The sequence below is a fragment of the Toxotes jaculatrix genome, chromosome 6, assembly GCF_017976425.1.
Source record: "Toxotes jaculatrix isolate fToxJac2 chromosome 6, fToxJac2.pri, whole genome shotgun sequence".
NCBI lineage: Eukaryota > Metazoa > Chordata > Actinopteri > Toxotidae > Toxotes > Toxotes jaculatrix.
This window is the reverse complement of record NC_054399.1, coordinates 20,486,757-20,506,973: the sequence shown is the minus strand read 5'-3', so window position 1 is coordinate 20,506,973 and position 20,217 is coordinate 20,486,757. Positions and strand designations below refer to the sequence as shown.

The 20,217-nt window shown below is 39.6% G+C and overlaps 1 protein-coding gene across 2 annotated transcripts in view; it reads left to right on the top strand.

Moving 5' to 3' along the window:
* Positions 1 to 20,217, top strand: part of atp11b (ATPase phospholipid transporting 11B (putative)) — a 46,359-nt gene that overhangs the window by 11,564 nt on the left and 14,578 nt on the right. For both annotated transcript variants that reach the window (XM_041039675.1, XM_041039674.1), the window contains exons 6-28: positions 896 to 1,024; positions 2,546 to 2,649; positions 3,712 to 3,759; positions 4,251 to 4,315; positions 4,819 to 4,900; positions 4,977 to 5,127; positions 6,277 to 6,474; positions 6,878 to 7,036; positions 7,164 to 7,351; positions 8,734 to 8,802; positions 9,149 to 9,222; positions 9,557 to 9,660; positions 10,612 to 10,793; positions 12,002 to 12,205; positions 12,877 to 13,030; positions 13,219 to 13,321; positions 13,433 to 13,578; positions 13,861 to 13,920; positions 14,238 to 14,365; positions 14,655 to 14,793; positions 16,816 to 16,881; positions 17,407 to 17,510; positions 18,718 to 18,883. In XM_041039675.1, coding sequence (XP_040895609.1) covers positions 896 to 1,024; positions 2,546 to 2,649; positions 3,712 to 3,759; positions 4,251 to 4,315; positions 4,819 to 4,900; positions 4,977 to 5,127; positions 6,277 to 6,474; positions 6,878 to 7,036; positions 7,164 to 7,351; positions 8,734 to 8,802; positions 9,149 to 9,222; positions 9,557 to 9,660; positions 10,612 to 10,793; positions 12,002 to 12,205; positions 12,877 to 13,030; positions 13,219 to 13,321; positions 13,433 to 13,578; positions 13,861 to 13,920; positions 14,238 to 14,365; positions 14,655 to 14,793; positions 16,816 to 16,881; positions 17,407 to 17,510; positions 18,718 to 18,883 — 2,823 coding nt within the window. The remainder of the gene's footprint in view (positions 1 to 895; positions 1,025 to 2,545; positions 2,650 to 3,711; positions 3,760 to 4,250; positions 4,316 to 4,818; positions 4,901 to 4,976; positions 5,128 to 6,276; positions 6,475 to 6,877; positions 7,037 to 7,163; positions 7,352 to 8,733; positions 8,803 to 9,148; positions 9,223 to 9,556; positions 9,661 to 10,611; positions 10,794 to 12,001; positions 12,206 to 12,876; positions 13,031 to 13,218; positions 13,322 to 13,432; positions 13,579 to 13,860; positions 13,921 to 14,237; positions 14,366 to 14,654; positions 14,794 to 16,815; positions 16,882 to 17,406; positions 17,511 to 18,717; positions 18,884 to 20,217) is intronic.

Here is a 20,217-nt window from a genome sequence, read left to right as displayed (position 1 = left end):
TGGAAGTAGAGTGTAGAAACATATACAGTATATACATATACACATTGCACAGTGTGTGTTTACACACTTGCAGCACACCCATTAGCATTAACAAGTCTTGCTCCTACCTCTCCTCTAACTGATGAGTTGTCTTTGTTACCTGGATATGCCTGTAACTCAGAACATTGTAGTGCACACAAATCTTCTGAGGTCGGGCATCTCAGAAACACTGTAACTAGTGTGTCTGGAGTCAACACAGAGCTACCTGTCATTTAGTCAAACAGTAAATTAACTTCTCATACTTGAAACTCTTGGCGCTGTTTACCCAGTCATAGCCAGGATACTTCCTGTCACCTGATACAAAGGTGTGCAGAGTTGCTGAGTGTCACAACAAGCTGTAGAGTTTAAAATTGGCAGCCAAAGTTACAATACTGAAATTGCCAACTTGGCTCTCATAGGCAGCATCTAATTATTCAACTTCCCAGCAAGTGTCAATAACAAAGTTTTTGAATACATGGAAAAGCTAAAATGCAAATGCCATGAATACTTTATTGTAAGCAGGCATATTGTCTACTTGAACCTATAATTTTTAGGCCTCTGTTACATGCTTTTAAATATTTGTTTTATAGACTGAAATTATATTAGGGTGCAGCAGGAAATAATAACCTGACTGTAAGACATGTAAGACATCTGAGGACTTAGACACATATTCATAAATTGACCCTGTAGCTTTCAACCAGATCAAACAGCACAATGTAAGATGATTCATTTCTAAATATAGGGATGGCAGTCCAAACAAATGTTTTTTTATCACTTTGGTCCTATAAAAAGGAAATGTGATTAATACAGAAAATATTACAAATAATTAATCACCTTCGTGTGTTTTTTTTTTTTTTTTTTTTGCCTGTCCCTCCAGGTAGGGGACATTGTCCGTGTGGCTAAAGATGAAACGTTCCCTGCTGACCTGGTGTTGCTGTCATCAGATCGGGCAGACGGCACCTGTCACATCACCACAGCAAGCCTCGATGGAGAGACCAACCTTAAGGTAAACCTTTCTGCAAAAAGGATTGTTTGCAGTGCAGTCAACCGTCTGATTGAACAAACAAGAAGGGTGCTTGTGCATCCTTGTGTACCATTGAAACAAAGTGGGGATACACTCATTTAAAAAAAAACATGGCGTACTAGTGGTCAAAAACTCGATAGGTTACCGTTTCAATTGTGTAGCGTAGGAGGACTGATGATGCTGGTGCTGCTGGAACCCGTATTAAAGCTGAATGCATGGAGAGAGCCTCATTGTGACTCATTCATAAGCTGTTTCAATGGATATTGTTTGCATATATTGGGAATTACGCTTTAATTGGTTAGGAAATAGTTAAGTTGGCAGACCTCTGTGTATCTGTCACATGACTGATAACAGCTTGTGCGTGTGCCAGCCAGGTCTGCACACCATGGAAATGGTTTAAAATTACTTGGATATGATTATATAATTTCGGGTGTAGAACCTCAGTCATCTCTTAATTTGGTATTTAAAAAATTCTTCCCTGTCTTCTCCCCTCTCCTCTTCTCTCCCCACCTTACCTCCCAGGCTTGCCAGAGGTTGTTTCTCAATTGTCTCTCTAACAACATCCTGCAGCTTTGTTATTTAAACAGCATGAGGGGTTTTTGTGTTAGCCTAGAGATGTGTTTGTACAATCTATTCACCTTTTTGATGCACTGATAAGTTGTGTACTTTTTCCTTTAGGAAAACTAAAGCCCAGGCTGTCAAAAATACTGTAACTCCAGTGTCCTGAGGTCACATGACCAAATACATCTATCAAAATATATTGTATATGTATGGAAAAAGAAGCTCAGCTATATTGAGCAGTGTCAGAATATATTGAGTGTTAAAGAAGGTCAGAAGGCCAGAGAGCTAACAGCAGTCCCAAACGGATGATGTTTCACCTGTTGTGAAAACTAGAAATTATAATACTGAATATAATTATTGATACCCAGCAAAGACTGCCAGTTAGATCATTTAGATAGATTGATAGATCATTTGAATGCAGCCAGTCCACTGGTGCAGTGGGGCTCCAGCAAAACAATGCACAGCCATCTTGCAAAACTAAGGGCTGTCCAGTAAAAATGTTAAAAGAGGCTGCACTTTTGCTGCAATGCAACATGACGTCATTTGGCAAGGCGGACTATTCACATACATACAAGTGCACATTGCCGATTACTTTGTAGTGTGAACACCATATTTCTAAACCTTTAAATACGTAACCTTTGAATACGTAAAGCTTTAAATACTTATTGGTCCATGTGGAAAGTTGAGGTGCAGCTTCCTGCAGAGCAGCACCAACTAACCAAACCGGTTGTTTTATAAATAGAAAGCTTCTAACAGTATATCTATCTGTGTATCTATATCTATATCTGTATCTATATCTATCACGAGTTTGCTCATGAGATCTCACTGTCATATGTGTGAATATTTCTCCCTTATGAACTGAAAAATATCTTTGTCCCATCTGAAATAATGATTCCCTTTCATTAACATTTAACTGTTTTTTTTTGTGTGTTGTGTATGTAGACCCACTACTCTGTGGCAGAGACAGCCGTGTGTCAGTCAGTGTCTCAGCTGGAGGCTCTGCAGGCTGTGGTGGAGTGTCAACAACCGGAAGCTGACCTGTACAGGTAATCCACACCTGCCTGTAGACACACCTTAAGGAGGAAAACATGAATGAAGTCACTTAAAATAAACAATGGATACTCCCAGCTGAACTCATATTAGAACAATAGACATGAAGATTAATTTCACTCATTTCATCTTCCCCTGAAGAACCCCTGGAAGTCTCTAGACCCCCTGTTAAAAATCACAGTGATTAATACATGTTAGAAATATCCTGCTAGAGATGTATTAGGAGTGAGATGGCCTCATCACCTCTTCAACAACCCCTCTTTCTCTTGTCTGTCTCAGCTGGCTACTTCAGAATCGATCAGTGTATTTTTAGATCAGGCAGTTTGTTTCAATGGCAGTGTTCTCCCCTCCCCCCCTTTGGGTCGCTGTGTCTCTCTTCACACTCCCTGCATTTGAATGCACTTAACTAACCCAGCTATTGTCAGCTTTCTGCAGTAATCTGATCTCCTCAAAATCATTTTAACAACAAACCTAGTTTCCTTAATCAGGTTAAGACTTTCAAATAAGCCTTGTGCAAATTTTGCTGGAGGAGACTGGTTGTATACACTTTTACAAGATTTCTTATTATCTTATTACATACGTGCATATGCATGGCAAATACTCTAATTATACTATAGTATTGCTGTGGCAGCGTTGATGAAAATGAAGATTGCATCCAGTATCCCATGCATTCTTGTTTTCAAAATAATTTAAACCAGTCCATCTGAAACTGAAATGAAAGTCTAAATCTGCTAGTTTCCTTTACTTAAAATTAGTTTTTTGTCAATGTTTAGATTCATTCTCATAGTTAAAGAAAAGCTGTTCACCACAGAGCTGATTCTCTATGTGTTCTGTCAGTCCAAATGCTCAAAAAAATACTTGCACAGGCTGCAGAGGCATTAATCTAATATATTTAACATATGTCAGAATATAGTGGAGAAATATGATTACTGATCAGCTGTATATCAACACAGGCCTTTACAGTACCCTTGTTATTGAAGTGCCTCTAAAAGCCTGTAAAAACATTGTTACTGTGTCTCTCAGTCCACTCAACTGAAATGACTTTGGTTTTTTTCTAGGTTTGTTGGTCGGATGACGGTGACTCAGCATGGGGAGGAGATTGTCAGGTGAGATCAGATTTATCCAGCTGGTTTGACTAATAAATTTGTGCAATACAAATACAAACTGCAGACACTAAAACGGGATTATGCAGGGAGTTAAAATGTTGCTAAACATACTTCTCCAGTAAGTCAGGGGTTGGATTGAGAGTCACCTTAGTAGTGTTTAGTAGGGGAGTGTTCAGGGTTGCACCAACAACCAAATATAATGGAACAGGGGTGGAGAGTGAAAAATGAAAAGTCTCAAAAGAGGCAAACTTATTTCAAGTATTTAATCAGCAGTGTGCCTCTTTGTCAGCAAAAGACAAGACAATGTGTAACTAAATGAAAATTTCTAATTACATATATAAAAGAAGGATGAGCCTCATAGACTGTTTTAGAGTATTTTATTATTTTTATTATTTATATCAAGGTCCTACTGTGTCTTGCTGATACCATAATTTTATAAGCACATCCACCTTTCTCAATATTCATGTTTTTTTTGTTTGCTTCTGTGTCAGGCCACTGGGTCCAGAAAATTTGCTGCTTCGAGGGGCCAGGTTGAAAAATACCAAAGAGATTTTCGGTGAGTCAATACAGTGAGAAGCAAAAGAAATGGTTCTGCTCACCCAAACCTTCACCCCAGAGGGAAGCAGCTAGAGGGGCTAAATTATTTTTTGCAACAGATAATAAAATGTAGTCGTTCAAAAACAAGTTGCTTGTGAATTGCTTCCAGTGGATATTGGAAGCATGACAGAGAGGTGACACGTCGCAGCTGTGGCACAAACAAAGCCGAGCTCCGTGGACATAATGGGTAGGGCAGGCCACTCATTATCATTATGACTGAGCTCTGATTATGTTAACTGAAGACTGCAGGTTTTACAGCAATGTCCCAAAGCCTCACTACAGTTTACTGTGTATGCTGTTGTAATTGTTTGGCATGGAGAAGGAGACCTAGAGCCAGTGATCTACCATGGACACAGGGATAATTTTAGTGTCTTAAGTTCTCATGATTTCAGTGGTCAATGTTTTAATGGACTGATGTCTCACAACCTCAGTGTAATACTTAAACCAACTGTGATGTTGCAGGTGTGGCAGTTTACACAGGGATGGAGTCCAAGATGGCACTCAACTATAAGTGCAAGTCCCAGAAACGCTCTGCAGTGGAGAAGTAAGCACTTTCCGTTGCCTCTCAGAATTTCCGGATTTGCTTCATTAAATATTCATCTCATATTTTCTCATGTCAGGTCCATGAATACCTTCCTCATCATCTACCTGGGCATCTTGCTGTTCGAGGCTGTTCTCAGCACCATCCTGAAGTATGCCTGGCAGGCTGAGGACAAATGGGATGAGCCTTTCTACAACCAAAAGACTGAACAGGAGAAAAACAGCAGCCCGGTTAGTCTGCTTTGTATTAAGCATCAGAGGGACACAGTCTTAGTGATTTGTTTTTTGTAAGTAATGCAGAGTATCAGCCCTAGAGATAAAATGAGGTGAGATTTTAGTCAACAGTCCAGTTCTGCCTTTCTTTATTCCTCTGTGCAACCTGCACTTTCTTCCATTTTCATCTCCTCAACAAAAAATGTGGGGTTTTTCTCTTATCTGCAGATATAAGTTAATAGATATAAAGATGAGCAAAGGCTTGAATCCACATGTACACCTAGAATGGTGTTGATAGGGGAGTTTTAGTGTCTTTACATTTTGTGACGAGGCTTAACAGAGGAAATGTCACTGGGACGGTCTGGTAGCCTATCAGCCCTACCTGCCAACACTAATCAGTCAGAGAGAACAGCAGCCTCTATGTATTTAGACAACGAGGGGGAAAAAAAAGATCACAGTTGTAAACTGGCCATCCTGCTCTCCAGAGACAGAGAGGAATACCAGCAACAAAATAATGGCTGTGTTTTTATATTCAGTGTAACAGGTGCTCCAGAAACTCACTGGCCCAGCTACAGCCTATACCCATTACTAAAGACTTCATATCTCTATATCACAGATACCTCCTTCCTCTAGGGAATCTACCAGTCTTTCAAAAGTCTAAAAATTGTCTAAATTTAAGACCTAAGGATTACATTATCCAAGTCTAAAAGGCATAACTACCAAGAAAAATAGCATTTTCCCCATTCCATGACAGTTACAGTATTTTTGTTTCATATTGAGCTCCATTCCAGGTCTAACATGTCGTAAACCTTGCATTTGCATGACTGCTGATACTCTGTCTCTCAGTCTGCTGTCCTTTCTCTCTCTCCTTTCCTGTCACATAAAGTAATTAACTCCTTAATGGGAATGGATTACCCTGCCTGCTATGATTTAGGAGAATCAGCACCGAAGCACCATCATTCTGTGTGTGGCTTGAGATATACATTTATTTTGCAATCTTACTACTGCCCCTTACAGTTTAAGACAATGCAACCTGTCTACATTTGTTTCACTGAACTTTAGTCAAAGTTTGCTTGGCTTCTTATCTTGTTTCACTGCTTGTCCTCATTGTGTTGCACTCCACTTATGTCTTATCCTAATAAAATTTATCTCTCCTGGCTTCTCTAGATCTTGAAGTTCATCTCAGACTTCCTGGCATTTCTGGTCCTCTATAACTTCATCATCCCCATCTCACTCTACGTCACGGTGGAGATGCAGAAGTTCCTGGGCTCCTTTTTCATTGGCTGGGATTTGGACCTTTACCACGAGGAAACCGACCAGAAAGCTCAGGTCAACACCTCTGACCTCAATGAGGAGCTGGGGCAGGTATGGAAAAGAAGTGCATGCACATACCTATTGCGAAGGAATACACATACACACAGTCACTCACGCATATACACCGAATACATAAATATATATTGTTTTAGAAATGAAGTATTAGAAAACGAGGACTGTTTGCATGAAAATGGCAAATAGCCGATCATGCCTGAAAAACATGTAAATACACATTATGTATTTGTATAATATGGAGTCTTTACCATATATAGAACTGGAATAAATGTAAGCTTATTTACATAAAGTCTAAAAAGAGACATAATGGATAATTCAAGTGTTTGTGTAGTTGTTCAACACTCAAAATTTAATTTAATAGGACCAGGGGAAACTTCTCTGCCTCTCCTTTAGGAAGTCTTAACTTGCATGTGCACATTTGTGTGTGTCTGTTTCTCAGGTGGAGTATGTTTTTACTGATAAGACGGGTACGCTAACGGAAAACGAGATGCAGTTCCGTGAGTGTTCAATTAATGGAACCAAGTACCGGGAAGTTAACGGCAAACTGGTACCGGAGGGAATGACTGACGATTCACCAGATGGTTCTACGCCTCACCTGGTAACTCACATATATTTATATTTTTATATAGATATCTTTATGGTCACATACAGTACATATAGAATGTATGTCAAGAATTTATGTTGTTTCTTCCTTTCTCATTCTTCCTTGTCTTCTTTCCTTCCAGATTGGTGAGGAATTGTTATTTCTGAAGGCGGTGTCACTGTGTCACACAGTTCAGATCAGCTACGACCAGCCAGACTGCCTGGTTGGTGGAGGAGACCCATTCTCTCATGCAAATGGTTTCTCTTCCAATCACATGGAATACTATGCCTCTTCACCGGATGAGAAAGCTTTGGTAGAGGCAGCAAAGAGGTGAGGTTACAGTAGAGCTTTTCAAGGAGACTTCTCCTCTTTCGTAAATTTCAAATAGTGCATAGGTTGAAATCTGAATGGAACCTAGAAATGTAGTACTGAGTGAAAGCTGCTGACAAAAGGTATGAATCAAAGAAAAAGACGTTAAAGAAAAATTACCCCCATCTTTATGTTTACTGTGGTGAGAGCTTGTAGTTTGACCAAATTACATTGATGTGTGATTGTTACAACACAGGAAATTTGTAAATTTCAGCCTTTGCTTTATTGTCTGTGCTGGGGTGCCAATGATGAAAGAAAACAAAACTTTGGAAAACTATTAGTTAAGTGTGATGTCCAGTTTTTTCGACTTAACTTAAAGCTAGTCTAGGTGTAAGAGAGGAGTTTGGGCTTTAGTGAAGCCAAAAACCACCAGTTATAAATATGCCTTTTCTTGACCGTTACACGTTTAGAAATACTGGCTGTTGACATGAGGTGAAATTCTACCTGCTGTACTACCTCTTCTGACTCTCTGTGGCTAAGGGATATTGAAATACTTGTCGACGTTGGACTGCTGGCACTTTTTCTTACTTGCTTGTGGTTCATTTTATTGTCACAGAAATATAGTACAGTGAACAGTGTAATGTGTGGGGGGTGGTTAAAAATCCCTCAAGCAGGTCTGAGTGGAAACTGTGTCAGAAGGGGAAAATCATTAATAGAATGTGACCAGATTCTACTGTGCCAATGTTAAAAACTGTTATAGTAGAAATAAGCAGGAGCTAAAAAAAAAGCTCCAGTTCTATAAGGAAACAACAGAGAATTGACAATTGAGAAACGTGGCTGTGAAGCACCTAGAGCAGCATCTAAATTGTCAGGCTGTGTTGTTTTACTAAATATTTCAGGATGCATGATGCATGAAGTCAGGGATTCTGGCCAGTGTAGTTTTCAAACCATCAAATTAAATTATGTTGAGTAGTGAGGGGCTACACCCATGGCCCAGTGCTTCCATGCTCCATTGTGCCACAGACAGAGTATCTGTGTTGATTTAAACCAAAAGGTGGCACAGTTGGAACCCAGACCTCAATCATCACTGGTACATATAATACTCAGTTAATGTTTGAGTACCATTATAACTCCACAGTATAAACACATGCATGAAGGGCTGGAGACTAGAGTATAAACTGTAGTCACCAGCCTTCCATGACCCTGAGAAAGATTAATAACTGGATGAATGAGCAGTTGAATGGCCTGAGGGGAGTGCCATAGCTAAAAGTTCAAAATTTTTTGGGTCCAATTATCTTCAGAACCATCTAAACTCCAAATTGGATTTTCACCTCATATTTAAAGGTCAAAATCGTCACTCTCTAAAGAATTCTAGCTATTAAGTGCTGTCTTTTTTCCCTCAGAATCGGAGTAGCCTTCACTGGCAGCAGCGGAGATACCATGGAAATCAAAACATTTGGCAAGTCAGAGAAGTACGTCTCACCCTGTGCATCTCTTAAATCACAAATACTCAAACTTATTTTATACGATCATCAGCTATCAAGTGAGGCTTAACATTATCTATGGTTAACCTCAGTTCAAATGTCTTAAAGTTCAAATGTCTTATAATCTGGTACATTCCTGTTTTTTTTTTAGTTTAGATACAACACTCATAGTGCAAAAGGCCAATGTTCTCATTTGTGTTTAATATTCTATACTATAGCAACAAAAACTTGCAGTCTAGACTGTGGGCAAGAAAGGATTATGAAAACAACCTGCCTAAAAGATGTGTATGTGTTTGTCCACTGAGTGAAGTTAATGTTCTCTTTGCTCGTTCAGGTATAAGCTGCTGCACGTATTAGAGTTTGATGCTGACCGTAGGAGAATGAGTGTGATACTACAGACTCCCACAGGTAACACAATGTTCTGCTGCTCTGCATTTTTGGTAAATGGTAAATGGAGTGCATCATTTATATGGTGCTTTTATCCAAAGCACTTCACAATTTCCCACTCATTTCACCGTTCTCTCTCTCTCTCACACACACAGATTGCTAAAATGCAAGATGTAGCAAATGCACTTTAATAATATGGTCCGAAAAAAATGGATAAAAACATGTTTTTCCTTAGTTTGTTCTGTATATTCTGTTTATACAGAATTTCAGAATTTAAATGTGTTCAGTGTGTTTTCACAAGCCTTATTTAATATTTTTGTGTAACTGCTACTTTCTTGCTGTCTTGACTTTCAAGGAGGCAAAGTGCTGTTCACCAAGGGAGCAGAGTCAGCCATTTTGCCGTTCACTACCAGCGGTGAGATAGAAAAGACGAGACTGCACGTTGATGAGTTTGCCCTGGTGAGGAATTGTTTCTTTTACAAGGATTTTTGAAATGTACTTCTCAAAGCCTTTCCCACAATGTACACTATCATTGCTGTTGTACATGTCCATTCACTGGGTATTGGCCTACAAAAAATGAAAAATCACATCAGTTCATTAGACTGAATGGCATCATGGCTTCCATCACAGAACACCATCACCCAGCAACTGCTCTTTTTTTTTTTGACTTTGTGGCATGAAATAGGATTTTCTGTAAATGTGCAGACTAACTGGAGTCACAGGAGTTATGCTGACATGTTCCCTACAGTATTATCTACTGTATATATCTTACTCTTTTACATGTAATGTCTTTTACGCTATTTTTTGTTTAGAAAAAAATTCCATATAGCCTATTTAACACCTCAGAGAATATCCTCTGGAAAATTCCTCCTGAACTTTATGTTGAAAAATTCATGTTTGACTCTGAAATGCTTCTTGAACCATATGTTCATGATTGTGTGATTGTGTAGGCCTGACATTTTCCAGCATTGTAGTGATTTTACTTTTGGCTCTTTCGCTCTCTTTTCCCATTAGACTACAAATTCTTCACCACAACAACTACACACACACACGCACATATCTGGCCCCCACATGATGTTATCAGACGTCAGTACCCAGGAGTCAGTCTTCTGGACTGGGTTGATTTGTGGTCGTCTACCCCTCAGACTGGTTCCCAGATTTAAAGCCAAGCTTGGATAATTTGTTTTTCTGTTCTTTCTCTCTGTTTCTGTTCATTTCCCTTTCCCTCTCTTCTTCTCCTGTCGATATCTTCTTGATTTCCTCACCTTAACCCTTCCTCTCCACACAACCTTCTTTAATTTGTACCTCTATCATTTAATGTCATTTATATCTTTTCTTCTATGCTCTCTTGTTTTTCCTGTTTTTCTTTACCCATCACCCACCTTCCTCCTCCTCCTCCTCCCACTGTAGAAAGGTTTGCGGACCCTGGTGGTAGCATGTCGTCACTTCAGCCCAGAGGAGTACATCGAAGTGGACAGGCGTCTTAATAGTGCCCGCACTGCGCTGCAGCAGAGGGAGGAGAGACTGCAGGAGGCCTTCAGCTACATTGAGAGAGACCTACAACTCCTGGGAGCAACGGGGGTGGAGGACAAGTATGGACATTTAAAGAATCAATTGGAATATATTAGTATTGCCCTTGTTAACTGCTGGATCATCATATTCATAACTCATACCCAGTACATTGAAGATAGCTTGACAACTAGACAGTGCATTCAAAACAGGCAGCAATAGTGCCAGTCAAACTGGACAAAACTGGAGTGTTGGCTGAGTTTAGGTTCTGATCTTCAAAGATGTCCACCTACCATATAATGTCAGATATGATGTGTGAATCAATTAGCACCTTTAGAGGTGCTGTTTGGTGGATTTTTTTTATGCCAGGCTAGCTGTTTCCCCTGCTTCAAGTCTTCATGCTAATCACCTGCCTGCTCTCGCTTCATATTTTGCATAAAGATATGAGAGCGTTACCACGTTTTGGCAAGAAAGGAAATAAATAATTTTCAAAAATATCAAAACCCACAGCTGCTTGGAGCTAAAAAAAGTAAAGAGCAGATAACCAATCCCATAATTATTGTTTGAAGTAAATGGTAAATCTATGCTAATTAAAAATAGTTTAACATAAACTAAAAAATTGGGCATTATAAAGAATAGTAGAAAACACATTGCCAGGAACAGACAGATAGACAGTGGGAGGGAAAATCTCTAACAAACAAACAATGTATAGTCAGCAGGGAGATGGAGACGTCACCTCACTGAGCCTCCCTGGAAATGAATGTTGATATGTGTTTGCATCCGTTCACCATCTGCTCCGCACATAAGCCTCTCACTTCTCCCACTCCGTTTACCTCTCTGCTCTCTCTCTGTTCTCTCTACTGCTCTGTTTCTGTATCTGGAACAAATTCCTCCTCAGGCACATATGGTCACAATCAAAGGATCTCTATTATGGAAGACAAGGCTAAGAATTCCTACTCTTTTCAGTCCAGTATGTGTAAAGTAAAGCAGATTATTCTGGTTATTCAGTGCCTGTTAACCTCTTTAACAATATTAAATGTGGTCAGAAATAGGATAAATATTCTTAATAGAAAAGTGCTGCCCAGAGGCAGGTTTAACCTCCCTCTATTCAGATCTGGATAACATGAAAGCAGCCATGGATGCCAGTAGTTTTTAGTTTCACCTGTTGCTGCTGAAGAAGTCTGTTCGAACTACAGCAGCCTATTAGTCTCAACATATTTTTTTTGTTTGTGTATACAGTACTAGGAGCATGCACATGGTTTTTATTCACTCTCCTCCTTGTCTCCCTCAGACTCCAGGACAAAGTCCAGGAGACCATTGAGGCTTTACGACTGGCAGGGATCAAAGTATGGGTGCTGACAGGGGACAAACATGAAACAGCGGTCAGTGTCAGCCTTTCCTGTGGCCACTTCCACAGAGCCATGAACATCCTGGAGCTCCTGCAGCAGCGCTCTGACAATGAGTGTGCTGAACAGCTCCGTAGACTGGCCAGGAGGTGAGTGTGTGACTCTCCTTTTGACATGCATAGAATATGAGCAGTGTATTTTAAAATGCTTCCTGCAGGTTTGTATTCTGTTAACACTGGAGCTCTTTAAATATTGGATAAGTTTGGTTTTATTTAGAGACCATTTGTTTAATTAATTACTTGTTGCTGTTGTCATATGTGTAAAACAACATATTTCGAATGTTTTTAGGATTACAAAAAAAAGTTGAAATACTATGCAAGAAAATTAAGAAGCAGGCTGAGAATGCTGCAGTTTCATAAGATGTAGCATAAAAATCAGAATAGGCTGAGTTGATTGGTTTAATGCTATGGTTACTTTGATAAAAGCCATGGGCAAAGCCAAAGGAAGGGTCATTGCTATAGTGATTAAATGTATATGTGTATGTTGAACCTAAATATTTAAATTCCATATTTGAGTCTTACAACCTACTTTGCATCAAAACAACCTGAGGTTGTCTCAGCTCAAAAGTGCTCCTAAATGATGAATCTAAAAAATGCAAACTGACTATATAGAAAAAGAATGTGTTTATAACACGTGTAGTAAATAAAACTGTGTAACACGTGTAACAAAACAGTAAGAGTAAAATCTGGTTGGCTCTGTCTTTATCCTTCTCCCCTTCTACCCTAATTATTTCTGCCTCTTTCTCTCCATTTGTTCCCAGGATAAAGGAGGACCATGTCATACAGCACGGGTTAGTTGTGGACGGGGCCAGCCTGTCTTTAGCATTGAGGGAGCACGAGAAGCTCTTTATGGAAGTGTGTAAAAACTGTTCAGCTGTGCTGTGCTGTCGCATGGCTCCTCTGCAGAAAGCTAAGGTACAAGTGCTTGGCCATACACTCAGACCACTCACCCCAATAAATCACTCCTCATGTTTAAAAGAATTTCTGGAGAGTCACATCAGTTTATACTGTTACTGTGTTGATGTTATCAAATCCCTTATTCTTGCTCTGTGTTTATTCACCTAAACTCAGCCCAGATATCAATATTACTTTGTTCTGTCCAGGTGGTACGTCTTTTAAAAACATCTCCAGAGAAACCCATCACTTTAGCTATTGGGGATGGAGCCAATGATGTCAGTATGATACAGGAAGCCCACGTGGGCATAGGTAAACACTCAACACATGCACACACACACACACATGCAATACAGTCTCAAACTCTCACTCTTTTTGTATTTTGCAGTGTCGTCTTTAACGCATGTTTGCATGTGTCTCCAGGTATCATGGGGAAGGAGGGTCGTCAGGCCGTGAGAAACAGTGACTATGCAATTGCCAGGTTTAAGTTCCTGGCTAAATTACTGCTGGTCCATGGTCACTTCTACTACATTCGAATAGCTACGCTTGTACAGTACTTTTTCTACAAGGTGAGAAATACCTGTGGTGACGGAGTTTTGAATTCTTGATTCAGATACATTCCTAGAGTGAGAATTAGATTCTGTGAGTTCAGAAAGAGGTGCTCAGTGATACATGATGCTCATTTTCAAATTTTGGTTCAAATCTCTCTGTCATATCAAGGTGCAGCCAAAGGAGATTCTGATGTACAGAAAGGGGCCTTTGCATCAGCTGTTAGCAGTTAGACAGTGTTCAGTCGTGCCTCCTTGCTCTGCAATGTTTTTAACGTTTCTTTCCTTCACTTTCTTTTCTAGAATGTGTGTTTTATCACGCCCCAGTTTTTATACCAGTTCTTCTGCTTGTTTTCTCAACAAGTAAGTCTCTTTATCTCTCCATTCCAATCACATTTTCATGTCATTATTATTTTGTTTCTGGTCCTGATGTTGCACAGTTCTTCATTTAGGCCACTCTACTGGATTACTTCATTGATTGCATTTCTAAATAGGCAGTAGGTCTTCTTTCAGAAACTCTTGGGATAAGTCTGTCTGATATCCACATCAAGCATGTTGCTGCCATTTGTGTCTTTTTACTTGTATATCTGACTATTTTCCACCTCCCTGCCTGATATGTTCACGATCAGTTTTAGCTAACAAGTTTGTGTTGAGTGAAACGTTGTCTCTGTCCATCCCAGACTCTGTACGACAGTGTTTATCTGACACTGTATAACATCTGCTTCACCTCACTGCCCATCCTGGTGTACAGTCTGTTTGAACAGCTGGTCCATCCTCACATACTGCAGAATAAACCTGGCCTGTACAGGTAAAGCTATTGTTTGTATGTTTGTGAGATGCCGCTTTGGTCACTTTTCATATATTTAAAAGAAATCAATGTTTCTGCTATAAAATGATAGGTTCAAAAAACCGAGAACTTAAACTTCGTTTAATGATAGAAAGTATGCAGCATTTACCTGCACAGTTTTCCTTTATTTATTTATTTATTTTTATTTTATGTAACATTTAATTAAGATCTAGCAAAAACTTGAGTTTGAGTTTGTTGCCATGTGTGTACCATTTGGTCCATAGTTCATTCAACATTTTTTTTTCTTCAGGGATATCAGCAAGAACTCTCTGCTGTCTTTTCGGACTTTCCTGTACTGGACTCTGTTGGGCTTCTGTCACGCCTTTGTCTTCTTCTTTGGATCGTACATACTGATGGGAGAAGACACCACGCTCATGGGCAATGGACAGGTGTGTGTTTGTCAAGTGTGTATGTATGTGAAATACACTTTATGTTGTTACTCTATAGTTGAATCCCTGCTGAGAGGATTCTCCAAAACCATATTAGGAAAGTGTGTTGCTTCAGGGCATAAATGATAGGCAGTAAACAAATGCAGAACAACAACTGGTGTGTGTATGTGTGTGCATGTTACAATGAATTATCGTTATTGATGGGACTGGTTGCCTGCTGGTATTTCTGCAGTCACTTCTGCCCTTGATCTGGCTCTTCTCTTCCTCATTCTATTTCTTCGTTCAGCAACCTTTTATATAGAGCCTGTTTATCTCTATTACAGCATGTATGTCTCGTTAATAAATCAGTTTTAGAAATTTTACTTTTTCTTCACATCATATCTTCTGCATTTCCAGTTCTTCACAAAATCAGTTTCCTTCTCTTTTCTTTCCCACTGCATATCTTGCTGTCTTTCAGTCTGTATGAAGTTTGGTATTTCAGAAAGCACTCACTCCTACTGCTCTCTCTCGCTTGTCTTTTGTTGATTACTCTTTTTTCCTTCTGCCTTCACGCTGTGCATGTCTTCAGATCTTGCGAGCTAACAGGCAGCTGGTAAGAGTCTGCTCTACAGTTGAATGCATGTCTCCTTGGGGGGTAAATGAGAGGCCTATCAGGAGGATTCCTCATCATGTTTTTGTATTGAGAATGATGATGTAGAAAAAGATGAATTTTCATACCTGTGCCTTACAGTACATTTTCGTGTTACCTAACTTTGAGTGCTATCCTGCACTGTTGAATCTCTAAACACAGCACAGATGTAGTTTTCATCTTTTAAACACTGAAATGAGCAGTGTGCTGGAAGTTACAAAACGCTGATGCCTGATGATTGTGGCAAACTGTATTCAGTTTTGTTTCTTAATTTTTCCATGAAGTTAATTCTGCGTCCAGTTCCATGGCTTTTGCTTGAATACCCTTTGTTGAAAAACGTATTCATTCCAATTTTCATTTTATTTTCTTAAAGACTGTACCAAGCCATAGACATTCACACATAGATTTATCATTACCTATAAACACATAGCACACAAGCTTTGTATGTTCCTTGTCTCATGAGCCGACAGATGCAGAGAGAATTTGTTTCTCACCTTGCTGTTCAAGTAACCAGGTTATACATAGTAATATTTATAACTTGTTAAAATAACTGAGGGCAGTGCATACTTTTAGCATGCAGAATCTAGAAGAGGTAAAAGATTTATGTGAAGTGTCACCAGTGCTATCACTAGTGGGTTAAACACTTGTAAATAGATTAACACAGGGGCTCATAGAGCAGAGTTTGTAAAAGACTTTGGTAAAAACTTGGTTTGTTTTTTTTTTATTTGTGATATAAATAAACTAGAACATGAAACTGAAATATTCCTTTAAGGGGACCAGAATTGTTGCCTACTCCCCCGAGTGTCTCTGTGGATACATCCTATTCCACTCACTATTAGCTTTCAGTGCTCAGACTCCAGCGGGGTCTTGAATTGGCTGGCAACAAAACAATGCCTCCCACAGCTCTTAAACTCTAAGCAGAGTGATTCTCATCGCAAGCAGTGGAACCAGCAGCGGTAGTCACTCAGTCGGAGGTCAAGGCCTCATTATAAGCACCATAATACCACCCAACTTGTCAACTCAGGCTGGTGTCTTGTAGCAGCTGTTTCTTTACTCCACATCTTTAAACTAAAGATGTGCTCACCTTGTCCAACCTGTCCTAGCTCCAAACTTATCCAGATTTGTGGTTTTATTTGAATAGTTTTAATTATAATCTGTAAATATCAAGCATCATGTTTTGTCCATTTTTCATTGTAGTGAAATGCCAACAAAATGTCACAGTACTATTTTAATTATGTTACAGTTTATTACAATATCATTATATTGCCATTAATTTGGTCCATATACGTAAACATAGGCAGTAGTTCCCTGTTTTGTAGTCTTTGTTGTTGTTGCAATGTAATAGTGTTGACTGTTTTACTCACTGTGTAGTGTGTGTTTTATTTTTTTTTTAGATGTTTGGAAATTGGACATTTGGAACGCTGGTCTTTACTGTCATGGTCATCACAGTCACATTAAAGGTAAGGTACACCTAATCTTTTGCACAACAAGGTAGCTCAGTTCTTTTACAAATTGTGTTATCTACTATTTCATGACTTCAAAGTAACTTTTTTAAAAATGAGCATTTACTGATAGAATTTACTGACATACATCATGAGGTGGCCAGAAATACATCTCCTTTGGGATTCTTGTGCTCCTCTGTTTTTAAGTCATTGTTCCCCTAGTGGTAAAAAAAAAAAATGCAGCTTTAAGTTGATGGTTTCATTGTGTATTAGCTGAAAGCCAGGGACTCACTTCTGCTACAGTCCCAGTATGAAATACAGTATGTTGTGAAGTATTAGGATGATGTCAGTGGCCATTAATAGAAGAAGGTTGTTTGTCACAGGTTGGGGTCAGGGTCTCTTACACGGAGGACTGAGCACTGAGGCAGATAGCTGTAGTTCATTGATGCCTTACCTCACCCTGTCTCAGTGTTTCACACCTAGCTTTCTTGTCCTCCCCCTTCCTGTGTGTCTGTGTGGTTGTGTCTGTGTATGTAATGACAGCTCGCTCTAGAGACTCATTTCTGGACGTGGATGAACCATTTTGTGACATGGGGTTCGATTGCCTTCTATTTCATCTTCTCTCTCTTCTATGGAGGCATCATCTGGTAAGAACAAGCCCCCCGAAGATTCTCCAATGAGGTTCTATAACACTTATAAAGTGAGATCTCTGCATTTGGTAGAACATACTCTGTAGTGACAATTCAGCAGAGGGAGATTAAATTACATAAACACTCACTGTACTAAATAAAACAATTATGAGAAGTGTTAAATCGTCATATTTGGAGGCTGAAAGTCAGATAGAACAGTACATAATCTAGTTTTATACGACCTTAAATGCCTACATAGGAGAACAACAGACAAATTGTCTCTGCATCTAAAGGAATCATGGGACTCTGTCTGTGTGAATCTCACATTTTTGTCTGGTTCTCTGGCAGCCTCTTTTCAAGAGTCTTTTCAAGACGGTGCTGCACAGCCAACAGCCATCAGTTAATTAGCAACATGTTCAAGCCACTTCTCAAGAGATGCTGTAAAAAAGAGCAATTAAACGTTTTCTCAGGTTTTGACCATGTTTGTTTACATTCCAGTTTTGTCAAATTAAGAGTAGTTGCTTTGAAAAAATCCTCAAACACAAGTTGCTCATTGAAATTTAGTCAAGCTCATATTTACTGTAGAGCAATCATGAATATTGCTTTTGAAAGTGATTGATCTACAGTTAGATAGATCAGTACAATGTGTACATACTTTGCTATTAGTACAGTGCTGAGGCTCTGGATGAAAAAGGCTGATTTACACTAGTGTTATCAGTCTTCTCACTTGGTAGATAAATCTCTGAGGTTTTGTTAGAATCAGCAGTGATTATCTGGGAGTGATCACATCAATCTTAACCACTAACCAGTCCAGTCAGCTCACAGACTGGAAGGAGGCCTCTTGACAGAATTGGACCATAATTGATATTTGTGGTCTGACCTGGGTCTGACATCTCCTTTAATTTCTGTGCTGTCTGGGAATAATAAAATCATTCTGAGTGCCCGGCTCCAACTGCCAATGCGACTTGAATTTATAGTGAAGAGGGCAAACTTAGTAGAGCCTGGCTGCCTGCTTCTATTGTTGTTTTGAAAAGTTTCAGCTGCATCCTCAGACTGAAGCCAATTACCACAGTCAGTACTGATAAAAATTTAGTCAAAATGTTACCAGCATTTTCAGACAAACCAGCTTGTAGATGCTTCCCACCACTGACAAGAAGCATAAAAAATGGTTATTTTTCCCATTTAGCTTCAGTCTATAACCACTGTTTCCTTCCATCTCTCTCAGGCCATTCCTCCACACCCAGGACATGTACTTTGTATTTGTGCAGCTGCTGTCAAGCGGCTCTGCCTGGTTTGCCATCATCATTATTGTCATCACTTGCCTCTTTCCTGATGTGGTTAAGAAGGTCTTCTACAGACATCTGCAGCCCACCAACACACAGAAGAGTCAGGTAACAAAGGGATGAGTGGGAGTGAGTAAAGGTGTGCGATTGAGAGAACAATTTTGCAGTCTGAGAACTTTGTAAAGAAGTCCAGCCAATCTTCTAAAGTGGATTGTTTTCCCTTTGGTTAAAACGTACAGGTTCTATTTCAAATTGGCTGAGATTTAAAGAGACCAGGATTTACCTTTCTCCTTCCCAGAGGTTTCTGTGCTTTTCACATGCCCTGTTGGCCTGACTCCAGGGTGCATTGTCGTCAGTCTTGGTCACAGCAGTTCTCAAATAACAGTTTTATTTTAGTTTTATACACTTTATGTACTGTCATGTATTTTTCGTGGGTATTCTCTCTGCTGTAACTACTCTGGAAATGGAAAATGTTTTGTTTTTCTCCAAAGCTGTCTTTATTTAGCTCTGCTCTCAATAGCAGTTCCATAGGCTTTGGTTTTCTATAAGGTTTGCCAGCCCAGGCTCAAAAGTAAAACTCATTAAAAGTAATGAAACGGCACAGGGAAGGCCAAACGCACTTCAGTAGTTAAACTGTCTTCTGTGTGCAGTGTTAGATTTAATGCTTATTCCTACTTGTATCACAAAAATGGAAATTATATTTCCTGTAAGGTGGCAAGAGCCTGGAGGGAGAAAATAAACTAAAATGTCAAGGTAACTCAGGTTCTGGACAGAGCAAGAAAATGTTCTGTGTCACACTGTTTAAATAGTTCATTATTTTCTCAGCATCTGTGGTCATGAGTAACCCGCTTCTCTACACGAATAGCATGGTGTTAAGTTGCTCACACACACACACACACACACCGCATGACTCCCCCCTCTGATCCAGTGTGCACAGACATATAGACAAACACACAGCATGCATGGTCACCTTTCAGCAGACCCACACTGTTACTGCACTGATTTGTCCAGCTGGAGACTGTTAATGTTTTATCTTAAAAAAAAAAAAAAAAAAGCTGCCTTTTCCATTCCTATGTGGTGTTTGTTGTCTCTGCTTTAACCTTTGTCCAGTTTTGTCTTTCTGTGTGAAATGCGTGTGTGATTCTGAGCGTTGGCTCTGTGTGAATGCATGTGTGTGAATGCGTGTGTGTGAATGAGAGCTTGATTTCTAACCTTTTTGTGTGTCTGTGTGTGTTCTTCCTCCTGCCCTCTCTGTGTACGCTCCTGGTGTAGATGTATTCCAACCGTGTGGCAATAGGTGATGACTTCATCGCTCTGCAGCCTCTGTCCAGAGCCAAGAGCCAGCTGGGCAAAATTAGGTAGAGGAGATGAGACTGATTCAGCCCTGGGCCTAAAATTCATCTAAAATCAATTCAAATAAAACAACTATCCCTGGAGTGCTT